The sequence below is a fragment of the Rana temporaria genome, chromosome 5 (assembly GCF_905171775.1).
Source record: "Rana temporaria chromosome 5, aRanTem1.1, whole genome shotgun sequence".
NCBI classification, from domain to species: domain Eukaryota; kingdom Metazoa; phylum Chordata; class Amphibia; order Anura; family Ranidae; genus Rana; species Rana temporaria.
Genome location: NC_053493.1, coordinates 84937022 through 84963192, shown reverse-complemented (window position 1 = coordinate 84963192; position 26171 = coordinate 84937022). Strand labels below are relative to the sequence as shown.

At 41.8% G+C, this 26171-nt stretch overlaps 2 protein-coding genes across 5 annotated transcripts in view; both read right to left on the bottom strand.

Annotated features, from left to right (window-relative positions):
- The window catches only part of RAPGEF5 (Rap guanine nucleotide exchange factor 5), a 382012-nt gene that overhangs the window by 96750 nt on the left and 259091 nt on the right, over positions 1-26171 (bottom strand). The window lies entirely within an intron of this gene.
- On the bottom strand, positions 12158-21109 carry LOC120940133. The gene is made up of 2 exons (XM_040352799.1): positions 13109-21109; positions 12158-12500 (listed from the first exon to the last, which is right to left on the bottom strand). Exon 1 carries the CDS (start codon positions 17761-17763, stop codon positions 16261-16263), a length of 1503 nt encoding a protein of 500 aa, XP_040208733.1. The 5' UTR covers positions 17764-21109; the 3' UTR covers positions 12158-12500; positions 13109-16260.

Here is a 26171-nt window from a genome sequence, read left to right as displayed (position 1 = left end):
AGCTTTGTACATGAGATTAAATGAGGTTACCAAAGTTGCCTTTATTATTTTAAAACAGTATTGATATTCAGGGTAGTCACACAGTGCATTTTTGTTTAGCAACCAACTCAATTGGTTGCTGTGTATTTAATGCACCCTTAGATGCTCCTATGTGCTGATATGTCATAAAGTCACCACTTCCTTCTTTCTGCCCTGAGTGTAGTATTTGTTGCTAGATGAAAATGCTCTGTTCGTTGCAGATACGGTTTTAAAATGAAAAAATACTACATTGGTAACCTGCCCTGTATAGAGCTGCTCTTACCTTAGTCTACAATACTTTAACATAGGTGCTCTGTATCCCTCCTTTCTTTTTAAAACAAAACAAAAAAGTTTGTTTGGAGTTCCACTTTTACATAAAGGGATGATTTTCCAATGCAGGGAATTTAGCAACAATGTTTAGCTGAGTTAATGAATGGAAAAGAAAGGGAAAGTGATATATTCACTGTCTTATCCTGAAATATTCACTGCAACATTGCCTTGCAAATGGTAGATTCACTTTATCATTTTTCTTTGCTACTGAAAAACTGATGCCTTAGTCCAGGTATGGTATGTTTGCCCCTGGCCAGCTAATGCCATAACGTAGGTTTCAGAGCAAATTTCAGTTAACATAATCAGGTCATGGAGAGACAAACTGATTACATGACTGAATTCTAGATTGCTACACTTTGGACATTATTACTGATAGTTGCCTTATAAAATATACACAATATGAGAATGTGCACACAAAACTAACCATGAATTTGCATGCAATCAATTCATTAGTAAATATAAAGCATAGAACAACTCAAACCATGCATCTTCCTAAGACCAGCTGTCTGCAGCAAGGACACATTTTGCCAGCAGAAGTGGAGAGAAGGCAATTTATTGGTTGCCCCTGAAATGGCATCTGGTTGGGATTTCCCCAGGAGGGAATATAGCATTGCTGTGCTGGGTCAGGCAGATTGTATAGCCTTTCATGTATTTATTTCTCAGTGGCAATACAAATACTTCTGGCTCCCATTTGTCATTTTCGCACACTGTTACATTCAGGCAATCCCTGTTATAGAGGACAAAAAAAAAAAAAAAAGAGTCTTTTGGGAACAGATCATGCGAAATATCAAAGAGAGGGTGATGAGCATGAGGATGGCTACAGCAAGTAATTAGGAACACCAGCCTGAACTGTGCCATCAATAGATACATGTATGTAAACTGCAGGGGTGAAATCGACACAAATTTAATATCATTTGCCTTTGGCTTTGTCATTTGTAACGTGAGGGGATTATTTCTCCGGCGAGGATCGCCTACTCTGTATTGTGTTTACCCTCCAGGGCATATTTTACTCCCCATTCCTTGTTTTAATAGGCTAAATGTGTCTATAAACATGTTATATTACCTGTCAGAGCCACGTAAGTGCCTAGCTCCTGTAGCATTTTTTTATTGTGTCTAATAATTTCAGCATGAAAGGCCTCTAAATAAATGGGTGGTCACCTTGCAGGGATCATGGATTTAACGCACAAGATATTGTATTTTCAGAGCAGGCTAGTGATGGTACTTCATTAAAACTTGTCTTTGGAAAAAATCTTATAAGGATACCAAGGATGGCCACAGTCTGAAATCAATATACGCAAAGATTTTTACCCATACCAAGACTTTTACCCATCAAGGATAGTGTGAATGCAGTGACATTGCATACTCAGCTATGACACCAATACATTCATGGTTATACTCTCACTTTTTTAATAAAGATAGAAAAATCCAAATGGTGCCCATTTCACCCGCCAGAAAGAGTCATAAAAGACCCAATTTTTGCCTGATGTTGCCTGAATCAAGAATACAGCTTGTAAAATTGTAAAAATAAAGCTGTTTATTGCCACTCTTGGTGCTAATTTTTACTTCCACAAAAATGTCTGCTTGGCTTGATATTCATTTTGAAAAGCAACATATCTGCTATCCACTGACTGTGCTGCTATTTTCAGTAGATCAACTATAAATGCCCATGACAGATTATATAAATGCTAATAAATGAGTAAACATTTACAGCCAGCATCAGGTAGGTAAAGAATTGCAGCCACGCGCATCGGGTCCCTTGCTGTGCTGTGGGCGCGCCTGTTACGACTCTTAAAGGAGCCGCCATACAGGTATGGCGGTTTGCGCAGCGGTGCCATTCTGCCAACGTATATTGGTGTAAGCTCAAAGTACAATGAAAACATCCATGTGAAACTGTCCCAATATTCAGTATTTAGTGGGGGGTTATTCAGGTCCCTTTCACACAGAAATTCAGTCTGGATTTGTCTGTCAGTTTTCAGATCGATCTAGACTGAACGATAATCTATGTATACGGTGGGCAGATGTAAACAAATGATTATCCATCAATATCTGCCCACGTCCATGTCTGTTGAGATCCGTTTATTTCAATGGGACAAGGTTGCATCCTTATCCATTTAGATGCATCCAATTAAGCCAATTCCATTCATGTCTGTTTTTAGTAAAGAAGCATTTGCTTTTGTCACCCATGATCTGCAACAACTAAAAGAAACAGATGCAAAAAAGGGATGGAAAGTAACGTAAACTGAACTGAACTGATGTAAACTGTTGGAAACTCAACTGAACTGAAGACGGATGTCCAAACTGATGAAAATTGTTGTAACCTGAATGTATTCATCAGTTCTTCTCTTAGCAAAAATGTGACTGAACTGATGATGCTTGTGTGAAATGTACCTAAATGCATTTAGATGCAATATATTTTTCATAGTTTTATGCTACCTAATTATATGAAATGTATAAAAAAACTGAAATCTGTTTGGGAAATGTAATTCATATTGTCAAATTAAAAGGAGGTAATGGCCCAAAAGCACCACAATTTAGAACTGAATTTGGGGGCATGTACAGAAAACAAAGTACAATCAAAAAGGAAAAAAAGAGCCTTTCTTTAGACTGAAATACCTTGTTTGGCCAAAATAGTTAATCAGTTTCAACATATAATACCAAAGATTGCATATTAATAGAAAAAAATAATCTGTTCTAAAAGAATGCTTGTTTTACTTTCTACCAAATAAAGTGCATTGTTTGATAAAACCGTAAACTTTCTTGGCAGTTCTAAGAACTGGTAATTTGTTTCCCCAATCAGACCATTAACACAGCACAGTACCGTTGGAGGGGGAAAAAATCAACCATTGTTTGTCCAAGGTTTATGTTGACAAATTGGTTCTACTGACCATGCCTATCAAAAAGAGAGCAAGTTTTGACATGAATGATGGATGCGGCAGATGCAGCACTAGTGTTCCTTCTACTCATTATCCAAATGTCCAAAGGTGATGATGTAGCGGTACCAACACTGGGAGTTAGCCAGAACTTGCAGCATATGGCCACAGGTATAATAATACAACCATAGAAGAGGATAAAAGACAGCTGGCCATAAAGTCGTTGGTCCTTTTTTGGATCAATGCAAGCCTGTCTGGTGCTTAAAGTGCAACTACAGTTCTTCCCTCTGCAGGCTCCCCTAGTTGTAATTAGGGTTGTCCAGATACCGATACCAGTATCGGTATCGGGACCGATACCGAGTATTTGCAGGAGTACTCGTACTCGCGCAAATACCCCCGATACCTAAATAGAATACTTCCCCCCCCTTTCCCCCCCCCGCCGCTCCTGCCGCATCGTGCCGCCGCATCGAGGGACATGGCTAGAGGGACATTGCTGCATATGTGAGGGACATGGCTAGAGGGACATTGCTGCATATGTGAGGGACATGGCTGCATATGTGAGGGACATGGCTGCATATGTGAGGGACATTGCTGCATATGTGAGGGACATGGCTAGAGGGACATGGCTGCATATGTGGGGGACATGGCTGCATATGGGGGGGACATGGCTGCATTTGGGGACACATTTAAAAAAAGTATCGGTATTCGGTATCGGCGACTACTTGAAAAAAAGTATCGGTACTTGTACTCGGTCCTAAAAAAGTGGTATCGGGACAACCCTAGTTGTAATCTTTGCTTTTTTTTTATACTTCCCTTTTTCAGATGTTTTCTCTCCTGTCATGTGATGCCCAGGTGCCCTTCCTTTTCAGAACTTCTCCAGCAGTGGCTATCCTCAACTAGCAGACAGTGTTAGCATGATCCAATTTGCTCCAAAGGGGGGGGGGAATCCTTCCTGATCCCCCAAGAGGCAATCAGATATTCCCTTGGTCAACTACCCCTGGTGTTATTACCTATAAATATTGGTATCCAGCTGCAATATATTTTATGCATTAAAGAATGCATCCAGTCCTTGTTTTAAACAATCTACCAAGCTGGTGAGAACTAGTTTTTACAACCCTTACTGTGAAGAAGCCTTTCTGTATTTGGCAGTTAAATTTATTTTCCGCCAGATATAAAAAGTGCCCCCATGTCCTCTGTAATGACCTAAAAATTAATAATTCTACTCCAAGTTCACTCTATGGACCACTTATATTTTTATACATGGTGAGAATATTCCCCCTTAATTGTCCCTTGTCAATAGTGAATGTATTTAGTGCCTTTAATCTTTCCTCATAGCCGAGCTCCTCCATGCCTCTTATCAGTTTGGTTGCCATTCTCTGCAATTTCTCCAGTTCCCCAATATCCTTTATGTGAACAAGTGCCCAAAACTGCATATTACAGATAAGGTCTTACTATAGAATTGTACAGAGCCAAAATGTCTCTCTGGAGTCCAGACCTTAATACAAGAAAGTATTTTGCTAGCTTTAAAAACAGCAGCTTTAAATTGCATGCTATTATTAAGACTATGATCTACCAAAACCCCCTGATCCTTCTTGACCACTGACTCCCCAGCTGTTTTCCTCGAATGTATAAAGCATGCATGTTTTTAGCCCCAAGCGCATAACGTTACATTTATCAACATTAAACCTCATTTGCCACATAGTTGCCCAATTAAATAGTGTATTAAGGTCAGTTTGTAAATTGGAAACATCCTGTAAGAATGTTGTTCCACTACATAGCTCGGTGTCTTCTGCAAAGACTGAAATTATATTTTTGATCCCAAACTCTATCACATTTATAAATGCGTTAAAGAGGGTCTCAACACTGAAACTTGGGGTACACCACTAATAACCTTACATATGAATCATTAATCAAGACTCTCCTAAAAATATGAGTCTTTAGTTTTGTATCCATTTGCAAACTGACATTTGTAAGGTTGTATACTTTAAATTTACACATTAGCTGTGTTTGGAGAACTGTGTCAAATGCTTTTGCAAAATCCAAATTATACTATTTCCACAGCCACTCCTTTGTCTAAGTTTTTGCTTACCTCTTCAAAAAATAAATCAGGTTTGTTTGACAAACTTTGGCCTTTTGTGAATCCATGCTGACTATTGATTAAAATATTATTTTCTAGCAAAAACGTGTTGTGCTCTTTTATTAAACTCTCAAGTCTCTGTTCGTCTAACCAATCTGTAGTAGCTAGGTTAAGCCAATCCAGTGGCATTATGCCAGTCATTAAAGAGTCCCAAAAAAATTGAAACAATAGCTTAGAAATAACAGAGCTTGATTCTTTGAGGACCCATGTATGTGAGCGATCTGGTCCGGGTGCTTTATTTTTAGGATCCTGGTGGTCATTCACATGGAGGACATCTAGTGACAGAAAGGAATAACTATGAGGAGAGTAATGCATTCAGAGCGTCTTTTCTGTTTAAAAAGGCACCCGAGAACCAAATTAAAAAAAAGAAAAAATTCCATGGAGTCGAGCTTGCAAACCAATATCACCACCAACACCACTATCTGAAGCTACTGTGCAATGAGTTGGCCACTATTGTGCCTTCCTTACACAGGATTCGGAAAACTGACAATTGTGCTACTAAAAAAAAAAAACATAATAATAATCAGATTTTATCTACATATGCTCTGCCTTCCTCTCATTCCCCAAAAATGTAAATGCATTCTGTTTTGTAAGCTCTTAAGTGTGTTCCATTAAAATTTCCACCAAGAAAACACTGGCAATTCCAACGTTTAATTTGGTTGTTCTTTAATATGCATGTCTATACAGGAAAGAATGGCTCAAAGCTCTCAAACCAAATACCTGATCCAAATTCCATATGTGTATGGAGATCTGTGTTCTGTCATGTCTGGAATTCAGCTTAATATTCAGAAGTATTTATTTATCCAATTTCCACACGACAATGTCAGAGGGATTCTGGAAATTACTTGAATATAATCATATAATTTTATGGGATTAGCTAAACATGTCCATGCAATTTATACCACATGAATAATTGATTTCACGCATACTATGGTGTGCATGCCAACATCTGTATGCAAAACCCTCCACTCACAATGTTGCTGGTCAGGATTTAAAAGTAGGTTCTAAAACTAAGAAATTAAGCATTTTTCATAAATGTAGGAGTATACTGTATATACAAATGATGTCCTCTTATATAAATCTAGAGGAAAGAAAAAAAAGCTGTTGCTCAATCCATTAATTTCGATATTCCAATTTAATTTGATGATAGTGGGGTAAACAAGGATTTTTCTCAGTTTTAAAATCTCAGCTGTGCCCCTGTACTTGGAAACGTGTTTATCACTCCTCCTATACCATTCTTTGTAATGTAAATAAACAATTCCATTGGAGATATCCAAGTAATGATTATGGCAAGCAGGTGGAAACTAAAATAAAATGTGAATTCCAGGAAACAGCTAAATGTTCAAATACATAGGAGTGTAATTTTACCTTCCAAAGTATTTGTATTTTTGTCCACTTATTTTGAGAATGTCAGAGCCCTGTAGATATTACAGCCAGATTGATGACCTCATTTCTTTATTTCAGTTAGGAAATATAGCTAGGTCACCACTCTACCCCCAGCCTGTGATTGGAGAAAGAAGAACTAAAGCAGGCCTATCCCACTGCTCTTTCCTCCTGCAAGCAAAATCTTTGCCCTTTTTTTCCCTGCTCATGCATGCCATTCACAGATGACGTATACCAGCTTATCTGTTGTCTCTTGACACATCTAAAGCATTTGACACTGCCTCGTGGCCCTATTAAGACTATGCCCTCACGGGTTGGGGCTTTGGCCCTCGTTTTCTACATTGGATCTCCTCTTTGTACACGGCTATAGGTCTTACTACTTTCTGACAGCCAGGGGTACAAGACAGGGATGATTCCCCCCCTGCCCTTCGTGGAGAAGATTTGTTCCCTGCATGATATCAAGGGCATAGAGTTTGCAGGTCAGCATCCCAAGCTGTCATTGTATGCAGACAATGTCCTCATATCTAGGTCCCCCAAGTGTCAACCCCTAGCCTACTCCAACATTTAAATAATTTTTCATTGTTCTTGGGTATCGAGTTCAACCAAATCAAATCGAGAGCACTAAAATCTCTCCATCCCACCACCTGGTACTTATATAGCGCCGTTAATTTACACCGCGCTTTATATACATTGTACATTCACATCAGTCCCTACCCTCAAGGAGCTTACAACCTAAGGTCCCTAACACACATTCATACATTTACTAGGGCCAATTTAGACAGGATCCGATTAACCTACCAGCATGTCTTGAGTGTGGGAGAAAACCTGAGTGGCCAGAGGAAACCCACGTAAGCACAGGGAGAACATGCAAACTCCAGGCAGATGGTGTCATGGTCGGGATTCAAACCAGCTTACCTTAGCTTAGTATCAATCTGACTACAACATATGAAGCTCTATACCAGACCAATTATGCACCTGTGCTCTGTAAACTGACCTCCCTTCTCTCTCAGTGGGTGATCTTGCTCCCCTTGTGGTTGGGTACAGTAGCGGCCACTTTCCCCACTTTCTAAGTTGTTTTCTGGCTGCACCATTCGCCCAGTTAAAAAACCATGCCACCTGGGAAACTATACTCTGGGTGAGTATTGAGGCAGCAGATTGTGATTTACTCTCTGTAGACAATCTGCTGTGACTCCAATCCTCGATCTGCACGAAACTAAACAAATCCTCCAGGCCGTACACTTGTAGGATCATTTGAATAGTAAATTTAAACTCCAGTCCCTGCATGGCTCTTTACTGCCCTTTTCCCACCACCCTCAGTTCTATCCTGCCGCTGAGTTGCCACAATCATTTGCAGCATGGTCTTTTGTTAATAAACTCACTCATCTACACCAACTAGCTAACCCCCCATGCGATTCTACCTTTTACAACCCTCCATCAAGACCGCAATCTTCCTAGATCTAAGATGTATTTTTTTTATTAAAGTGTGTTTTTACCAAAAATATTGCGCTTGAAAGACTCCTGCGCAAGCACAGTGTGACATAAAATATTGCAACAACCGCCATTTTATTCTCTAGGGTTTCTACCAAAAAAATAAAAAATTAGAATGCTTGTGGGTTCTTAGTAATTTTCTAGCAAAAAATACTGATTTTAACTTGTAAGCAACAAGTGTCAGAAAAAGGCTCACTATTTAAGTGGTTAAACGTCCCTCATTTACAGACCGAAGTTAATTCCTTTGATCTAAAAGAAATAAGTGTTACAATGTTTCTCTTTATCTCCGTCTAAGTGATGTTGTCATAAACTTGGCAGGCTGACTGTTTTTTTTATTTGACAGCTGTTAGCAGAGAACTCTCTGCACTGAATCAGGAAAATGCTGTGTTAAGATCGCGAGGGGGGGTACAATTGCGATTCCGATTCTTTAATGATTAATCATGCAGCTCTACTCCAATTTCTCTAGAGCCCACAGTAGCGTTTCTTAATAAAAGCACCTATGAGCTCCTTCTGCAGGTGCACCACCACCACGCCAGCCAAAAAGACAATAGCAAAGGCTTGGAACGCATCTAAATTATTTCTTACTGAAAACAAAAGCCATAATTCCTGGTAAAATTGAAGCCACATTACAAGACAGAACCCCCTCATATACCAAAGTGTGGCACCTTTGGATAACTCACTTTCTACCACCTGGGTTTGAAAAATAAATTTTAATGTCTTAACCAGTAATCAAGTTCCTCAATAATGTTTCTAAGCCTTACGCTTTGTAAGCCCTTGCATACCCCCGGGAACCCCTCCTATTCCTCTCCCTCCCCCCTACATTTCCCTTCATCTTTTTTTTTGCCTTATGTTCTTGCACTACCCCTTATCATATATGTAACTAAGAGGGTTATTGTGTTCCTTTTAATGGCGAAAATAGATGTCTATCGCTGTGCAAAACCAAAATAAAAAATACACTGAATAAGAAAAATAGGATTTTTGACTTAACATACTGTATATGTAAACCCTAACCTATCCTTATAGTGAGTGTACTGTATGTGCGGCACAAGACAATTCCTCTTCTTCCAATGTGGCCCAGGAAGGTTAAAAGGCTGGGCACCCCTGATCTAGAACCACCCATCGCTGAAAGAAGACCAAGGAGGAAGTAGTGTGTGCCAAAAGACATCAGAAAAGGGTAAGTAATAAAAATAATAAAATACAGCAGAGATCTCAAGAGGAGTAGGAGAGTCCGGTGTTGGGTTTAAAATCATGATTATGAATGTCCATAGAAGTGTATCTGTGTGGATCTTATCCATAGATGTGTTTTTCATATATTATATATTTTGTATATTATAGCAAGTAGTAATCACATTTAACTGGATTTGTTTTGTAATGTTGAAGGCATTATATAATTTTTTTGTTTATTTTATACATTTCTTTTATATTCAACAACAGTAGAGACCTTCTCTGTTACAAAACCCATTCTCAGTTCTCATATTCATAACAGCCCTTTACATTAACAATACATAATTTAATGCATTTCCAACTGGTACAAACACTTCCTTAAAGAACACGTTTGGCTGCACTGATAAAGTTTTACTCCCAAACTACTTTATGGCAATCCCTATGATGTAAAAAAAGATAAGATTTAACAGTTAACAAAAGGTGCTGGAGGAAAAGGGTGGGAAGAGGAAACAAGTGTGTTCAGCTTTCCAGGAAGCACTGAGAACATTGAAGAGCTGCTGCCAAGTACCCTGCCCTTGTGAAGGTGACGTCACAAGCGTACTCACTGACTAAGCAAAATGGCAGCAAATGGCAAAGGACTGTGAAATGGAAGATACACAAGAGAAATAGCAAACATGTTTATTTTCCATTTTGTTTTATAATTTTCCACGCCAAAACAGATTCTGCAAACATGTACTTTGTACATATTTGGTTCAGATGGTTCAGAACCCTTACAAAGCACCTGTCACAAACAACTTGGAGAGTTGTAGAGCAGATTGAAACAATAAGACATCACATTTCAAGGTAGTTTTCTGTGCCAGATTACCAAATATGCAGAGTAGGCATTGGCCTATGGGCCCCATGACATGTACATGACATTTTGAAAGATAATTACAGTGAAAAATTCTTAAATTCTTAAATTGTTTACAAAAGAGAGAAAAAATAACTCAAAGAAACAAAAACTTTACATTAAAGACTCTATAGAGAAAATACTGCATTAATGTAATGTAACCAATAAAAAACTTCAAGTGCATAAACCACAAGTGCACATTACAGTTTGTCTCTTAAAAGCTCATCTCCTTTCAACTGTCAGTTTGTAAGAAATGTACAATAGTGATGATCATCTCTATCTACCGGCAGATGTGCATGGAGTGTTCTCCCATTAAAGTGCATGCATTATAAACCTCCAGAAACTTGTATGGGGGGCCATTGGCCCCCACTGCTGGCAAGTTTGTGAGAAGAGAGGGGGCGGGATCAAGCCTGTATGAGTGCCCCCATAGGAAGTGGTTTGCTCTGGGGACACTTGGTAGGGGGGAGGAGCCAGGAGAGCTGGCATGGGACCTCAGAAGTAGAGGATCGGGGCTACTCTTGCACAGGTAAGTATGACGTGCTTGTTATTAAAAAAACAACAACTTTACAGTCACTTTATGTATGCTGTATTTTCCTAGTAATTCAAGAAATCTGTGTTTTGTGCCTTTTGAATATAAAAGTGAAGTCAATGGGCCAGATTCAGGTACATTTGCGTATCTTTGTGCCGGCGTAGCGCATCTCATATGCGCTACGCCAACGTAACATTGAGAGGCAAGCTGCGTATTCACAAAGCACTTGCTCCCATATTTACGCCAGCGTAACGTAAATAGGCCGGCGTAAGCACGCCTAATTCAAAGTAGGCAGGTAGTGGGCGTGTTGTATTAAAATTAATCATGACCCCATGTAAATGCATGGCCGTACGAACGGCGCATGCGCGCGCATGCTCAGAATCACGTTGCATATACTCCCTAAGATACGACGGCTAACTTACGCCCAGCCCCATTCACGTCCGACTTACGTAAACGACGTAAAATACGACGGCTGTTCCGACGTTTCTGACGTCCATACCTTAACATGACTTACCCCTTCTTTATGAGGGATAACTGTACGCCTTACGTAAATGGCGTAGCTTACTGCGACGGGCGCAAGTACGTTCGTGAATCGGCGTATCTAGGTAATTTACATATTCGATGTGTAAATCAAAGGAAGCACCCCTAGCGGCCAGCGTAAATATGCACCCAAGATACGACGGCGTAGGAGACTTACGTCGGTCGTTTTAAGCCAAAATCCAGGCGTATCTTGTTTCCTGAATACGGCACAGATACGACGGCGCATCCTAGAACTTACGCGGCGTATCAATAGATACGTCGGCGTAAGCTGTCTGTGAATCCAGCCCAATATTTCTAACTATGTTTAATATTAGACCCATATTTAGGTATGAAACTTGATCAGAATCTGCAGTGCTCATGGACCCAAAAACTGCCCTCCTTACTAAAAGAATACAGGGTTCCTTTCTCTGCCGGCTCCTGTCATTATTTCAAATCAGCATGCCTGTGCAGGTGAAACACAGGAATGAAAAAAAATAGTAGCAGGGAGGCTCGTAGTTTTCAGTGCAGCACACGTGTGGCGATTTCACCACACCTGTAGTCCATTAATACTTCCTCCAGCCACATAACTGAAGGTTCATAATGAGGCTGGAGGAATAGTCTGCAGAAACCAAAGCACTGCATCCACAATTTACTGATCCTGGTTGCAATGCTTTATAGGCTCCAATACAAAAAAATAATAACTGCAATTTATTAATCAATATGGGTGCATGTATTATCTTTTTTTCAAAAGATTCACTACATTGCTGTCACTGCAGAAGAAAGATGCATGGAGCCATGCACAACAAAGCCTTTACAAAAAGTTCTCAATAGCCACAATGGAAATAAATCTACTTTGTGTGCAGAACATGCCCTTGAATGTATATTTCCAATTTAACAGTATTTTATATAGTATTCTGGATGTGCAGCGAAAACTAGCTATGTTTTATGTGTTTATGTTATAGGAAAATAAACAAGCCAATGTCAGCAATGTACTACAATGGAGAGTTGCAGAGAGATAATCATCTTTTTGGAGAAAAAATGAGGGTTCTGTTTGCAGATTTCCTCAACTCAGCTCATGGGACCGCAGGCCACACCACCCACCCCCTCAGAACCCAAAACTCCCAGTGAACAAAAAATCAAAACAACTGCTTGGCATTTTAATGGCCGTGGCACCTTTATTGGTTTAAACAAAATTAATCTATATAGAATAACCATCTTTATTTAATCAAATTATTGAATTGAATAGTAAACTTTAATAAACCAAAAAATTCCCTGCTCAGCCATAGGACTCGAGCAGCTTAAACTTGGAAAAACTGTAAAGTCCCCCCCCGATTCGGGGGTGACAAACCACATAATTGTGCCAACGACAGGGAGGGGGGGTGGGGATCAAAGTCCAGTACCCAGCCAACAGCCCTGAGTGGACGCAGCTGCAGCCTTATATAGGGTCCATCCGGAATCCAGAACCTTCCAGCGGTCACCTGCTCTACCTGGACCAGTCAGAGCCCACTTATCCAGGTACCTGTAATTTACTAGAAGCAGGAGAAATTGCACAGGTGTTTTATAGTAACAATCAGGTGTTTTACTATACTGACCATATAATTTTGCCAGTAGAAGCCAGGCCTGAAAAGGGGAGGGGGAGGGGCGGCCGCAGGACCCATGTGCATGGGCCCAAATGAATTGTGCCCTTTTATGCCATGGGACCGCAGGCCACACCACCCACCCCCTCAGAACCCAAAACTCCCAGTGAACAAAAAATCAAAACAACTGCTTGGCAGTGGCACCTTTATTGGTTTAAACAAAATTAATCTATATAGAATAACCATCTTTATTTAATCAAATTATTGAATTGAATAGTAAACTTTAATAAACCAAAACATTCCCTGCTCAGCCATAGGACTCGAGCAGCTTAAACTTGGAAAAACTGTAAAGTCCCCCACCAGCCAGACCTGTTGCAAACAGGACTGGCCTACCCAACAGCCACGGCCATTTCTACACAGGTTTGCAGTCCCAAATTAAATAAATCCAAACCAACTTCGGATAAATGGATAAGATCTGATCGATAAAACCCTGGGATACCCCCTTCCAAATCAGCATGTCTGTAGGAAAAACCTTCAATAGATGGCATAAATTTTTCCATAGATCTGTTCACCCGCTTTCTTACCTTCTCAAGCGGCTTAAGCTGGGGGGAAGTGGACCAGGAAAGCCGGGGGACTATTTCAGAAAAAACAAATTTACAAGATGGGAAAGCTAGCTTAAACCTTTGAAAATCCCGCTTTATATTAAAAAGCAACTCAATGGATTTCATTTTCCCGATGTCATTACCGCCTGCATGTATAATGATAACAGAGGGAGGGGGCCATTGTGCGCTTAGCTGGGCTAGTTGGAAAGACACTTGACACCAGCGCAACCCCCGAATACCTTGCCATAATACTGAGAAGGCGTCAGTTGGAAGCGTTAAGTTCTCCGTGTAGCAACGCTGAGATGCTCTCCTACGTGCCCAGAAAACAAACGAGTGCCCTAAAATCCATATGGTGTTGTGAAAACCTGAAAATCAAGGAAGAAGGTTAGGCCGGACATATAATTTGAATCTACCAGATTCCCATCTCCCCAACCTGCGGATGATTGCCTCATCGAGCCCCAACCTTGCCGCCTCCGTTGCAGCGCCGATGCGGAAAGAATGGGTTGAGAAGAAAGCATCCGACATACCAATAGCCCGTAAACACTTCTTAAAAACTGAACTAAACTGATATTTGGTCAGTGGTGAGCCGTCACTGTGGCAGAGAAAATTACCTGTGTAAGGGGGCCTGATGGCCAAGTATCTTTGTAAAACTAACACCGGGCAAATAATTTGGTCCCCACAGGGGTAGAGTTGTATACAGCACCCCTTTCCCAGCTGATCCGTCTTTGAATGACGTATAAACAAATCGATGCCCTCATTGGAGACAATGACATCCTGGAACAACAGACCCGAAGTTCCAGATTTATTCGCTGGTACCAACTCAGATACTCTAAGTGCTGCGAAGAAGGCTATACAAAAAGCTGCTGTGAACAGACCAGCCTCAAATTGATTCAGACAAGTGTAATTTGTGGACACGCAAATTCTTTTGAGCAGTTCAACTGATACTGGCCTACGCTTATCCTGTACAAACGTGCTTTTCCTATAACCCTTCAGGGCTTGTTTGACCGAAAAGAACATGTTCAGCGAAGGTAGGTTATGTAACTTAAAAAAGAAAGATACACCAGCCAAAATCTTAGATATGTGGCCGTGTGATAGATTTTCGTGCATCAATGTACACAAGAAGGATAGAACCGCTCCCTCCGAGTATTGGTAGCAATCAAAATCCAGGGATCTACAGAAAACTAACCACCGATTCCAAGCGGCCGAATAGCCCGACCAAGTATGAGGGGATACAGAGTTCTGGATTACTGTAGAAAGGCTTGCTATATCAGGTCCCACAGATGAGCTGGACATACACAACCCTCGGGATCTGCCTGTGGGAATAACTGCCGGAACCGTGACATCTGAAAACGGGATAGAGCATCCGCAATAGTGTTAGCCTTACCGGGAATATGCTGAGCCTTCACCCAAATATTATGTTTTAGACAAAGCAAAACAAAATGCCGAATCAACCTGACTACTGACAAGGATTTGGAAGAGAGACAGTTTATGGCAAACATCACCCCTTTGTTGTCCGTCTGCACCGTTATACGCTTATTCGCGAAGTGAACACTCCAAAGTTCGAAAGCTGCCACAATAGGAAAAAATTCCAGCAAAACAATATTCTTGGTGAGTTTTCGGGTCACCCAAGAGGCAGGCCAGGCGCCGCAAAGCCAGTGTGTTTGCCATATGGCCGCGAAGCCCAAGGAGCCCGCTGCGTCAGTGTGAAGCGCTAGCTCAGTAGCCAAAACAAAATCCGCTTGGAAAAATGACCTCCCGTTATACTGATCAAAAAATTTAAACCATACCGACAGGTCATCTTTCAGTTCTGCAGATAATCGAACGTGCGAAAACGGAGATTTGAGCCCCGATGTTGCCAATGACAGACGACGTGAAAATATTCTGCCGACCGGCATGATTCTGGACGCGAATGCCAACAGGCCGAGCAAGGATTGGAGCTCCTTCAATAAAACCTTCTTTTTTCGAAGCATACCAATTATGACCAATTTCAGACGATCGATTTTGCTTTCTGGCAACCAAAATTCCAAGGCAAGGGTGTCAATTGTGATACCCAAGAATTCGAGGGACACCGACGGGAGGATGGTCTTCTCTTCTGCTAGGGGAATACCAAAATAAGCCGATATTTTTGAAAAAAGCTGCAACAGCTGCAAACATGCCGGGGAACCTGCCGGCCCGATGAAGAGATAGTCGTCCAGGTAATGGACTATGTAGTCCAGACCTGACTCAAAAGATACAACCCATTGTAAAAAGGACGCGAACGACTCAAAATAAGCGCAGGATAGTGAACACCCCATTGGTAGACACATATCGAAAAAATACTTGTCTTCGAAACAAAAACCTAACGAGTTGAAAGAAAATGGGGCAATAGGCAGCAGCCTAAAGGCAGCTTTAATGTCCGCCTTAGCCAATAGCGCGCCTTGACCAAGGCGCCGGATCACCTTTATGGCATCCTCAAAAGTTGAATAGGAAACTGAAGAAAGGGAAGTGTCTATATCGTCATTCAATGAGCTCCCCGCCGGGAATGATAGATGGTGAATTAAACGATAAGCATTGGGTTCCTTTTTTGGTACGATACCCAGGGGAGAAATGCGGAAATTAACAAAAGGTGGCGAGGCAAAAGGACCTGCTACTCTACCCTCTCTGACTTCTTTTAATATTTTTCCCCGGACAACCTCAGGAAACCTGTCCACTGATTTCAAATTTTTAACTGGTTGGCAACCTATACCTGTAAAAGTTGGTAAAGGAAAACCATCCCTAAAACCTTCGGTTAAGAGGCTGGCCTTCACCCTGTCTGGATAGATTGCCAACCAATGAAGCATGTTTTCCAGCCTCACTGGCGTGCAGGCTTTTGGAAAAAATATCCCTTTGGGAGCTGGTAGGGGTGTTCTTTTTAAAGCATTTTGCGACGGGGTGTGGACCTGAACAGAAGGAGCATTCATGTTTAAAGCGGCAAGAATTACCCCACTTGCACTGACTTTCATTGAAAGAATAGCAGTAACCTTTCTTGTATGGAGACTGGCCAGTGCTATTGACTTGAGGCGTTGGTTTCGGAGGGACGGATCTCTGGGGGACAATAAGATTTAGCCAGAGGCCTACGTCCTTCATGCCCCATTGCAGGCTGGGATAAACAGCCAACTTCTGGCGGAAGGATTCATCGTATGCAAACCATCCGAAACCACCAAAGCTTTTGTACGCTTCCAGTATGATTTCCACATGCTGGAAAAGGCCGCTGCAGCGATCCGGGAATTTTTCTCCCATTACGCTAGCGAAGATGCAGAAGGCCTGCAGCCAATTAAAAAAGGACCTGGCTACCGGCCTCCTCCTATCATCCTCTGACCTATCATCCACCCTTCTGTCTGTGCGCAAAAATTCTTTGGCAGAGGGAAGTAGAGACAGCATGTCAATGAATTCCCCTTTCCAAATTTTTTCTTTTAGAGATGTAGTTAAATGAAAACCCAGGGGTGATAGTGCACAGGGCATTACCTCACGGACAGATGTTTCAGGGACAGGATGATTAAATAATTCTGTTGTAGGATAAGTGTTAGTAAAAACAGGTGTATGCATAACTGTAGAAGCAGGCATATTGACATTAGACCACACTTTAACAGGAGAATTATTCACAGGTAAAGCAGGTTCAGAGGGTACAGCAGGTGAGTTTTGCTGGGACACCACTGCCTCTGCAATTTTAGACAAAGAAGAAAGGAGAGAATCCAGCAGAGGGACAGAACCATTGTAAGCAGCCTGAGGCAACATTACTGGGAGAGCAGGGGTTAATTTACCTTGCAGAGCCTCCGGTGCGTTCTGGCCTCCGTCCTGTAGGTGGCGCCCTGGCGGCTGGAGTGTGCTGCTAGCTGGTATAGGAGCTGGGCTAGGAGCTGGAGGCACGGCTGTGCGCCGCCCACGGCTCCCTTTTCCACCAGGTCTGCATGGGGAGGAGGAGGGGGCCCGCTTGCCTCGGCCAGACCTCCTCACTGTAGGGGTGGCGACTGCATCCTCCTGCTGGCGCCGGGACTCCTCTTCTTCAGGCGTTGCGACTACAGATCGCTCCGCCGCACAGCTGTGTCTGGGTCTCGAGGTGGGAGGGCTGGCATCATGGCGCTGTTCCTCCTCGGTTGCCGCGTGTGTCGCCGACGATCCTTCTCCCACATCCGCGGTCCGTTCTTCAGCCGAATCTTCCATGGCCAGGCAGCGGCGGATCCAGTCTTCCCCTCCGGCGCTTTCTGCTCTCACAAGGAGTTCCCTCAGGAGTGAGTTCATGGCGGGCCCGCAGGATCAAAGTCCAGTACCCAGCCAACAGCCCTGAGTGGACGCAGCTGCAGCCTTATATAGGGTCCATCCGGAATCCAGAACCTTCCAGCGGTCACCTGCTCTACCTGGACCAGTCAGAGCCCACTTATCCAGGTACCTGTAATTTACTAGAAGCAGGAGAAATTGCACAGGTGTTTTATAGTAACAATCAGGTGTTTTACTATACTGACCATATAATTTTGCCAGTAGAAGCCAGGCCTGAAAAGGGGAGGGGGAGGGGCGGCCGCAGGACCCATGTGCATGGGCCCAAATGAATTGTGCCCTTTTATGCCAGAGCCAACAGAAGCTCCTGACACATCAAGGACACGTTATTTCACCTGACTGCTTCTGAGTGGTGCAGTGATTGCAAGACTAATGAGCCGTGATTGAGGACAGTCTCCCAAAACCTATGCTGGCAAAACAAGACCCCCACAAACCATAAACCTGGCCAGCTAAACAGTGAATAGATTTACACAAACACACAAGTACAGAAGCCAGGTAAAAGTATGGCTGTGTATCTTCCCTGATTTCAAAGATTATCATACTGACTGCACTACTTAAGCTGGCCATAGATGGTTCAAATCACCCTGCTGAGCCGGCCGAGATTCGAACCATGTATGGTCAAGTTGATTGTGCCCAAGGCGATTAATTGATCAAATTGGGTACAACCAGCATGTCAGATTTTGCTGATGGGACTATTAACAGCGGCTATATTAGCAAAAATCATTGTGTTCCCTTGGCCGGGGCGCCCCCCAGCCCACCCAGTTCAAGACATGATATAATGTTAATGCAAATCAGGTGCAGTAACACATAGCAGCCAATTAGATGTTACCATTAATCAGTTTAGAGTAGTCATAACAGTGAATTATGGACTAAATCTTTAAGTGTAGAAAAACTGAACTACAACTTGGATATAACATTAATGTAATATATGCATTTAATATTTTATTGGACTTTCTTGAAAACACTGCAGTGCTCTGAAATGCATAATGGATCTGCTTTGTTTCAGTTCCCACAGCCGGTCTAGCTTTACAGATTATACTTTCAGAAGACAAAGATCGGGTACATGAGGATGCTGCAAAACTCATGCTGCGTGTTTAATTAATACAGTCTCTACTGAAAGGAAGCGGCGAGAGGATTCTCAAGCATTCACTCGTTTTTTTTATGCATGCAGAATGTGACAGAAACATCTACTCGACTTCCCTAATAACTTGAGCCCCGTATCCTGGGAAAGAAAACAATTTCTGGATGGGTGCAGATAAGCACTCCTGGCTGAAAATGTGATTTATTTCACTTATCTAACAGGCTCTTAACACTGACCTGGAAGGCTGCAACAAGGTTACAGAAAAGATTTTAGAACCAGTGTTATTATTTGTATGCATTATTGACATATCTCATAAATTGCTGCACGCTGCAATGAGGTGGGGCATGTACCATAGGTCATGAAGTAATATGGAAACATCCAGAGAAACAAAAGGTACTGCTCAGCAATATGTAATTTTTATTTATAATCCAATAGTATTATGTAAATTGGTATTACTGTAGTACTGTAATGCCTATGTTCCAGTTTAAGCTGCTGCCATGACTGCTGCTCTAGGTTTCCTGTTTCATGGTGGCTCATTTCTCTTGCAGCATCCTAGGGAGTCACTTTTGCATGCGGGGACTAAAGGTGTGTCTCCGTACACAGTGTGCATCAATAGAAACACGCAGCCCCAAAGCCTAGAATGGCATGGCACTCCCCTCCTCCCTCCTTCACACTCTCTTCTCCAAGCTTAAAGACTGACTCCAGGCTGCACTGTCCACCGTTATCTCTGTTCTATGAAGACCAGAATGTCAGGGAAGCAGTACTGAGAAAGCAGGAGCCAGCAGCATTGAAAGTTTCTCAAATATTCTGCAGTCTGTAAGTGCTGAAAATTTTAACAAATAGTTTCCTGGGAAATGTCTATTTCATTGCGCTTCTTTAAAACTCAACTACTTCCAAAAAAAAGGTACATTGAGACATGCCACACAATATCAATGTGTGGAAACAAAGCAGCATTTGTTTGGATAAATATCATGCTTTGTCAGATACGGTCCCTCTTTCCTACAACAAATTGTCCCCAGAAAATCTTACAATGCCATGTTGTACGTCAGTGTTTTGATGATTAATGCTGAAAATATCTTTTCTATAAAGAGTAAATTCATGTCAGGCAGAATGCTGAACAATCCTGTGAGGGAAAAAAATAAATTAACAAGGCTTTTCTATTAATGGGGTCTGGACTAAGATGGGTATATGCCAGGATTACATCCCCGCCTGGAAAAAAATGAATGAGAAGCGTGCAGCTCGGCATCCATCAAAGTACGGCCAAAGCTGCTATCTCACCAAAACACGGCTCAAATTATGAACTAGATGGGATAAGAAATGTACATAGGAAGAAGTGAAGGACATTATTGATGTAGAATGTATTAAACTGCGGGTTCTGTGTAACATAATACAAAACATTAGTCTTCTGCACTGGTCTTACAAAGCATTTTCTCCTTGATGAACAGCACCTATCAATGAGAACTGCTGTGATAATGAGCTACACACACAAAGAATGGAAAAGAAATATCGATGATATATAGACAACGGTTCTACATGTGTAAAATGTGCTACGTGGAAACTAAATGTAATGACTGTATATATGGAACACATACAGTATGGACAGTAAGGATGCGTTTTGTATTTTGAACCTGTATGGTAATTTTCTTTCACCAAAGAAAGCCATAGAATTTTGAAGATTGTTAACTAATCCAATTTATTTAGGATCAGGTGACACCCATTAAGTTGGTGAATGCTTTTATATTATGTCAGTCCACTTCACAGATCACTTTTGCAAGAATGCTAGAAAATTGGATCTCTGCGGGCAAAACAATTTGGCTAAACAAGCATTCATATCTATGTATAGATCTGTAAAAGTACCCATGTAACAAAGAACTTGCCCTGATTGATCAGAAAAACAATAAGATGAAGATTATGTTTAATGTCCACTTCAAGATATGCCCCTCATTTTATTCCAAAGGGATCATATTCCTGAATTGGTCTGCTAATCAATAATGTAAGATCTGTCCCTTTTCACTTTTGTAACAGGAACAATTGGTGTCTGATCATACAGAGATTGGATCAGAACAGGACCTGCAATAAGTGACAAATGCTGAACATTATATAGCTATCCACTTCCCATTCAGATCTGCGATCACAGACTTCTAAAGCTGTGGAAAATGAATTTTTGTTTAATTAAAACAATAAACATGTTATACTTATGTAGCACTACCCCCGGAGGAGCTGCTGGATGTTTTGGCAGCGTATTACCTCTTGGCTCCTCCGAATTCCTAGGGGTGAATGATGCGTATTGCATATAGTGGAAGTAATGGAATGTCCACGACAGGTGCTCTTTGCTGTGCTCTTTATTACCCAGCCGGGTAAAAACAATAACTTGTGGTGAGGAAAGTAAAGTTGAATAAGAAGAGAGAACTGTAGGTTCAGGCTTTATAATAAGGAAACAGTCCTGTTCCCAAACGTAACACTTCTCTGCACACACTCCGAGTGTGCAGTGTTCTCCTGCCCCTTTAATGATGGCTGGGCTACCTCCAGTCACCTGCCCCTCATCTATCCATCAGCAGTCATGTGCTCCTACTGAGGAGACTTAAAATGCAATGTTATAGTTAGGACTGCAGTATACAGAGCGCCCTGACGGGGCCTGCAGCTTACACATGCATTTGCAAATGCGTGCAACTAAACCTCTGTTTTTAACGCACACAGTTAGACAGGTGAATTTGGTTGGTCGCTAAGTTTGAGCCTGGATATTCTATGTTTTTGTCTGCGCCACTCCGGCCGAAGTGGGTTTAGCGTACCCGGACAGGCCTCTCTCACTGACCTGGCAGCTGGGGTATCACTTGGACAATTTCAGGATAAAGTCTCTGCCACAGACCCTCCTTGGTGAACTTGAACTTGAGAAGAAAGTCTCTGCCACAGACTCCCCTCGGTGAGCCTCAGAAAGGTACCACAAGCCCCCTTCTGGATTGAATTCTCTGAGGTATCCCTCCTTGGATGAGTTATGTCTGGATCTCCTTCAACTTGTCGCCCAGGTACCGACTGACAGGTGATCAATCCCTCAGTTTTCGGCTACCTCGATCCCCAGTGGTTTGTCCAGGCCCTTTGGACCGCCAGCCTCTCAATGGCGCTCCTCAGACTGACTCCCCACCGAACAGCAGTACAGCTTGGGATCTTCAAAGGTGGGAACCCAGTCACTCACTGGGTCCCTGTCGCTGTTCAGATGCTCCGGGCCAGCATGGCTCCAGAACTAGGAACACCACGTGGCACGCACACCCCGGTTAGGTAGGCCATAGCGCCGGGGCGCCGTGGTGTGTCCACCCTAAAGGTGGGTGCCACACTGGACGAAGGAGACCCGAACCAATGGCGTCTGTCCCATAAATACCCCTCTCCAGCATGCACAGCAAGATCAAACCCTCCTGATTGGCTGCTGGGAAAGAGCACCAAAACCTTGGCTCCAATGCTGCCACCTGCAGCATCGGGGCTGGAAGAACACCCCAGTACAACAGAATAAGCCTACAGCACAGCCAAGCTGAGACAGAGACTATTTTACAACTAACAATTTGGATCAGAGTTTAACTACACTCTGATCTGCAAAACCAAAACGAGGGAGCAGCAACACTGCAGCCGGGACAAAGCTGGAGCATGGGAGGACCAATGTACGTGTTTAGGGAGGGGGAGGGCAGGAACAGGAAGTGAAAATTCCTTGGTGGCAGTAAGATATCAAATGAGAGCCACAAAGTAAGCTGTTTTTGGATGATTCAAAAAGAGGCAAAATTAAGAAACACCCACCACAAATTACAGCTGCAATAGATCACACTTTGTGTACCTACTTTAGCCCACAAAAAAAAAATCTAATTGGTTGTGCATCCCCAGTTTTCCTCTGTTGCCGACCTCACTGCAAGATTATAGATGGAAAATTGGAAAGAAACTGCGCTAGATACTAAACAAACAAGAAAAAAAGAAAAGCTGCAATAAAATCACAGTCTATTCAATCCGAGAGCTGTGATTACCATGTAAACAATAGATACAAAAAACAAGCAGCGAGAAAAAATATAAATCGCGCTAACTCTAAACCGGGTGAAACAAATATTTGAATCACAAAATACACAAAACTATGTGGTATATGAAAATCTTAAATTATGTGATAGATGATGGTATATATAAATCACTGATATACCAAAAAACAAAAGAGGTTAGTAGCCACTAGAGGGCACTATAAAGCATTCTCAAGCCCCTCAATAACAGTGAAACAGTGATAATAGATTATAGATGCCTGAATTGATGCAGAAGAATTGTACGAGTTGTATATGCATTGCCATTCCAGTGTCTTACATTTATGAGTAGGTAAGTATATATTGACAATACCATAGTTGGCTGGAAACTCAATCTGTGTTTGGGTTAAATACAAGCTGGGCATTATTTATCCCCATATCTAACAATATCTTAACACTGAATGAAGCCTCAGAACATTTGCACTGATCATTTGGTTATAATCTGTGCACACTGCACCAGTGCATTTTACTAGTTTGTTAAGATGGAAAACGGAATGAAAGACATTGGGCCAAATTCTCAAAAGAGATACGCAGGCGGAACTGCTGTTCAGCCTGCGTATCTCTGTGCCTAACTTTGAAAACGATCCTCAAAAGGATTTTTCCAATCCTCGAGTCGAAATGCCGGCTAGCGTATGCAAATGAGTACTTAAGCAGATCCACAAAGCATTAAAGCTTTGTGTTTTCTGCATAAGTTACGATTTGCACGTGTTAAATTAGGGCTGGTTTTAAAATGTGTAAAGTTAGTACACCATGTAAAACCAGACCTTTTTTTCCGATCGCCGTGATTTTTTTTTAAATTTGAATTTTTTTTCCCGGCGCGTATTTTTTTTTCACCCGTCGCAACTTTATTGTCCTGTCGCAATCCACAAAGCCCGGCGTAAATTACGTTCGCGCGCTGCACGTCGGGAAAATTACGTCACACGCATGCGCAGTACGGCCGGCGCGGGAGCGCGCCTCACTAAAATTGTAATCGCCCCCCGGAGAGGAGGACCGCCTTGCGACGGAGGCACTTAAGTTACACGGTCTGAAATTTCTAGGTAAGTGCTTTGTGGATCAGGCACTTAGGTAGAAATTTAACGCCTGTGTAACTTAACTGCTGAAAGTTAAGTTAGGCAGCGTTTTTGAGAATTTGGCCCAATGTTAGTAAGATCTATAACAGTAAAATATGAAGAAGCTGGGTTTAATATACCTGTAATTTTGAAAGTAGAGGAACGAAGATTAAATTGGGAGGCCAAACAGAGTCTTATGTTCTACCACATAAAAAATTCACCTGGTAAGTAAAAAAAGTAGCGCATAAATCTTCATCATAAATATTTGAGAGTCAACTATCCATAATTCATGCAATTTCAAATACTCTTTTTGTACAGCTCCAGTTAACATGCTTGTGTGACATTTTAATCACACAATCTACATGTGACCTGAAGATTTACAGTGCTGCAGTATTCCATGTATGTACTGCATATGTTTCCCTCAGGCAGATGTATGTATTTTGTTTGCAGTCTCCATTTCAAACATTCCTCCTGGGCTAAGCAACGACATTACTGACACAAAGGTGTGCAGAGTGTTGGCACGTTATGTGTCATGGACATCACTTCTCTACAAAAGAGGCATGGAAAATGACTGATGGCTTGAAGGAAAACACCTTCAAGCAGCTGTAACTCAGTATATAAATGCTCTAATTTATTGTAGATTGTTGTGCATGTCAAATAAACAATCATAGATACCTTGGTGCATTAAAGCCACCGGAGAACTAAAAGTCCAACATGCCCTTCCAGATCTAAAATTATATTCCCATGGAACTATGGAATATATTATAAATGTAAAAATGTGGATCTGCAATAAAAACACATGTATTTACAGTAAGGCCCCTTACACACAAGTGTTCCACCTGTCCATTTTTCATCCATCCAATGACGGATGAAAAACAGACAGCAATGCATTCCTATGGGCAAATTAATGTAAATGGGTGATTATCTGTTTACATTCCCAGCTAACAGCAGAATGTAAACAAAAGAGCTGAAAAAAACAAAAAAAAACAGCGTAGAGTCCCCCAGAAATCCACACTAGGCCATTTCGGTCTGGTATGGACTTTGGGGAAACCTCATGCCAAAAAAATGGAGTTATGTCCCCCTCAAAGGCCATAACAGACCCTTATCAAAACTGGCAGCCTGGCAGGTCAGAAAAGGAGGGGGGGGGGGGCAAATACTACCCCTACTCATTTACCAAGAAAAGTCATCCACCAATGTCAATCACAATGAACAATAGTTGCCAACCAGCATAAAAAAATAAATAACTGCCATCCCCCAACCCCGACTGCTCCCGTTACTTATCAGCATGGAAGGACCGCTCTAGCCATCTGGTGACGTCACTGTGTGCCCCCACCCCTTTGTTTACATTAGTAGCAGGGGGGAGTGGAGCTGTCATTCAGCCCTACTGCTGATGTGAACAAAGGAGCTAGAGTCCTCGGGTGACCTCTCCCCTTGAGACGGCATTCACCATATATAAATATGTTCATATATGGTCAGAGACAGCATAAAGGGGCGGGGTCAGCAGGGATAAATCATGGTTGTTAAGAACGCCAGCGGGTGGATGTAAAAACAGATGTGAAAACAGATGTAAACTGAATTGAAAACTGAAGTAAACTGAATCCGGTATCCTCGGAAAATGCGTGACTAAATGTAAAGGGGGCATAAATGTTCACTAGCAACAATGACCTACTGAGATATTATAGATATTAACAATGGCTACAACCTGAAAAAATGGCCTTCGATTTTTTTTTATTAACTAAATAATATTTCTATAGCAATTCTCTTTTTTTTATTGTTTATTCTTTATTTAAAGATATGCAGTAGAACATAACAGTATAACATGACATGTCATAGTCAATGAAATCCATTAATAGACAACAATACAACCATATCTGAGAATCAATGGGTATCAACGAAACAACAATTAGGGTTCCAGTACCGCAATATTAAGTATCCCTAAACTGTGGGCAGTATCCCATTGCAACCAATGTCCTAAATATGTTTATTGTTTCGGACTATTGGGCAACTATTATGAAGGCAAGACCTCCCCAAGCAGGTGAAAACCAGAAGCACTCATTGTTAGTTTTCCAAGTAGGTGATGGCTTAAATTGTTATTTTTCTTATAAAGTAAACAAGATTGTCACTGCATGTGTCCTATTTTCACAAGTTAAGTCTAGTACACACGGGCCAAATGTTGGGTGACATCGGCAGGTTCAACAAAAA

Excerpts from the sequence above, each read along its gene's own strand:
- LOC120940133 (XM_040352799.1), bottom strand. The coding sequence starts at position 17,763 with ATGAACTCACTCCTGAGGGAACTCCTTGTGAGAGCAGAAAGCGCCGGA.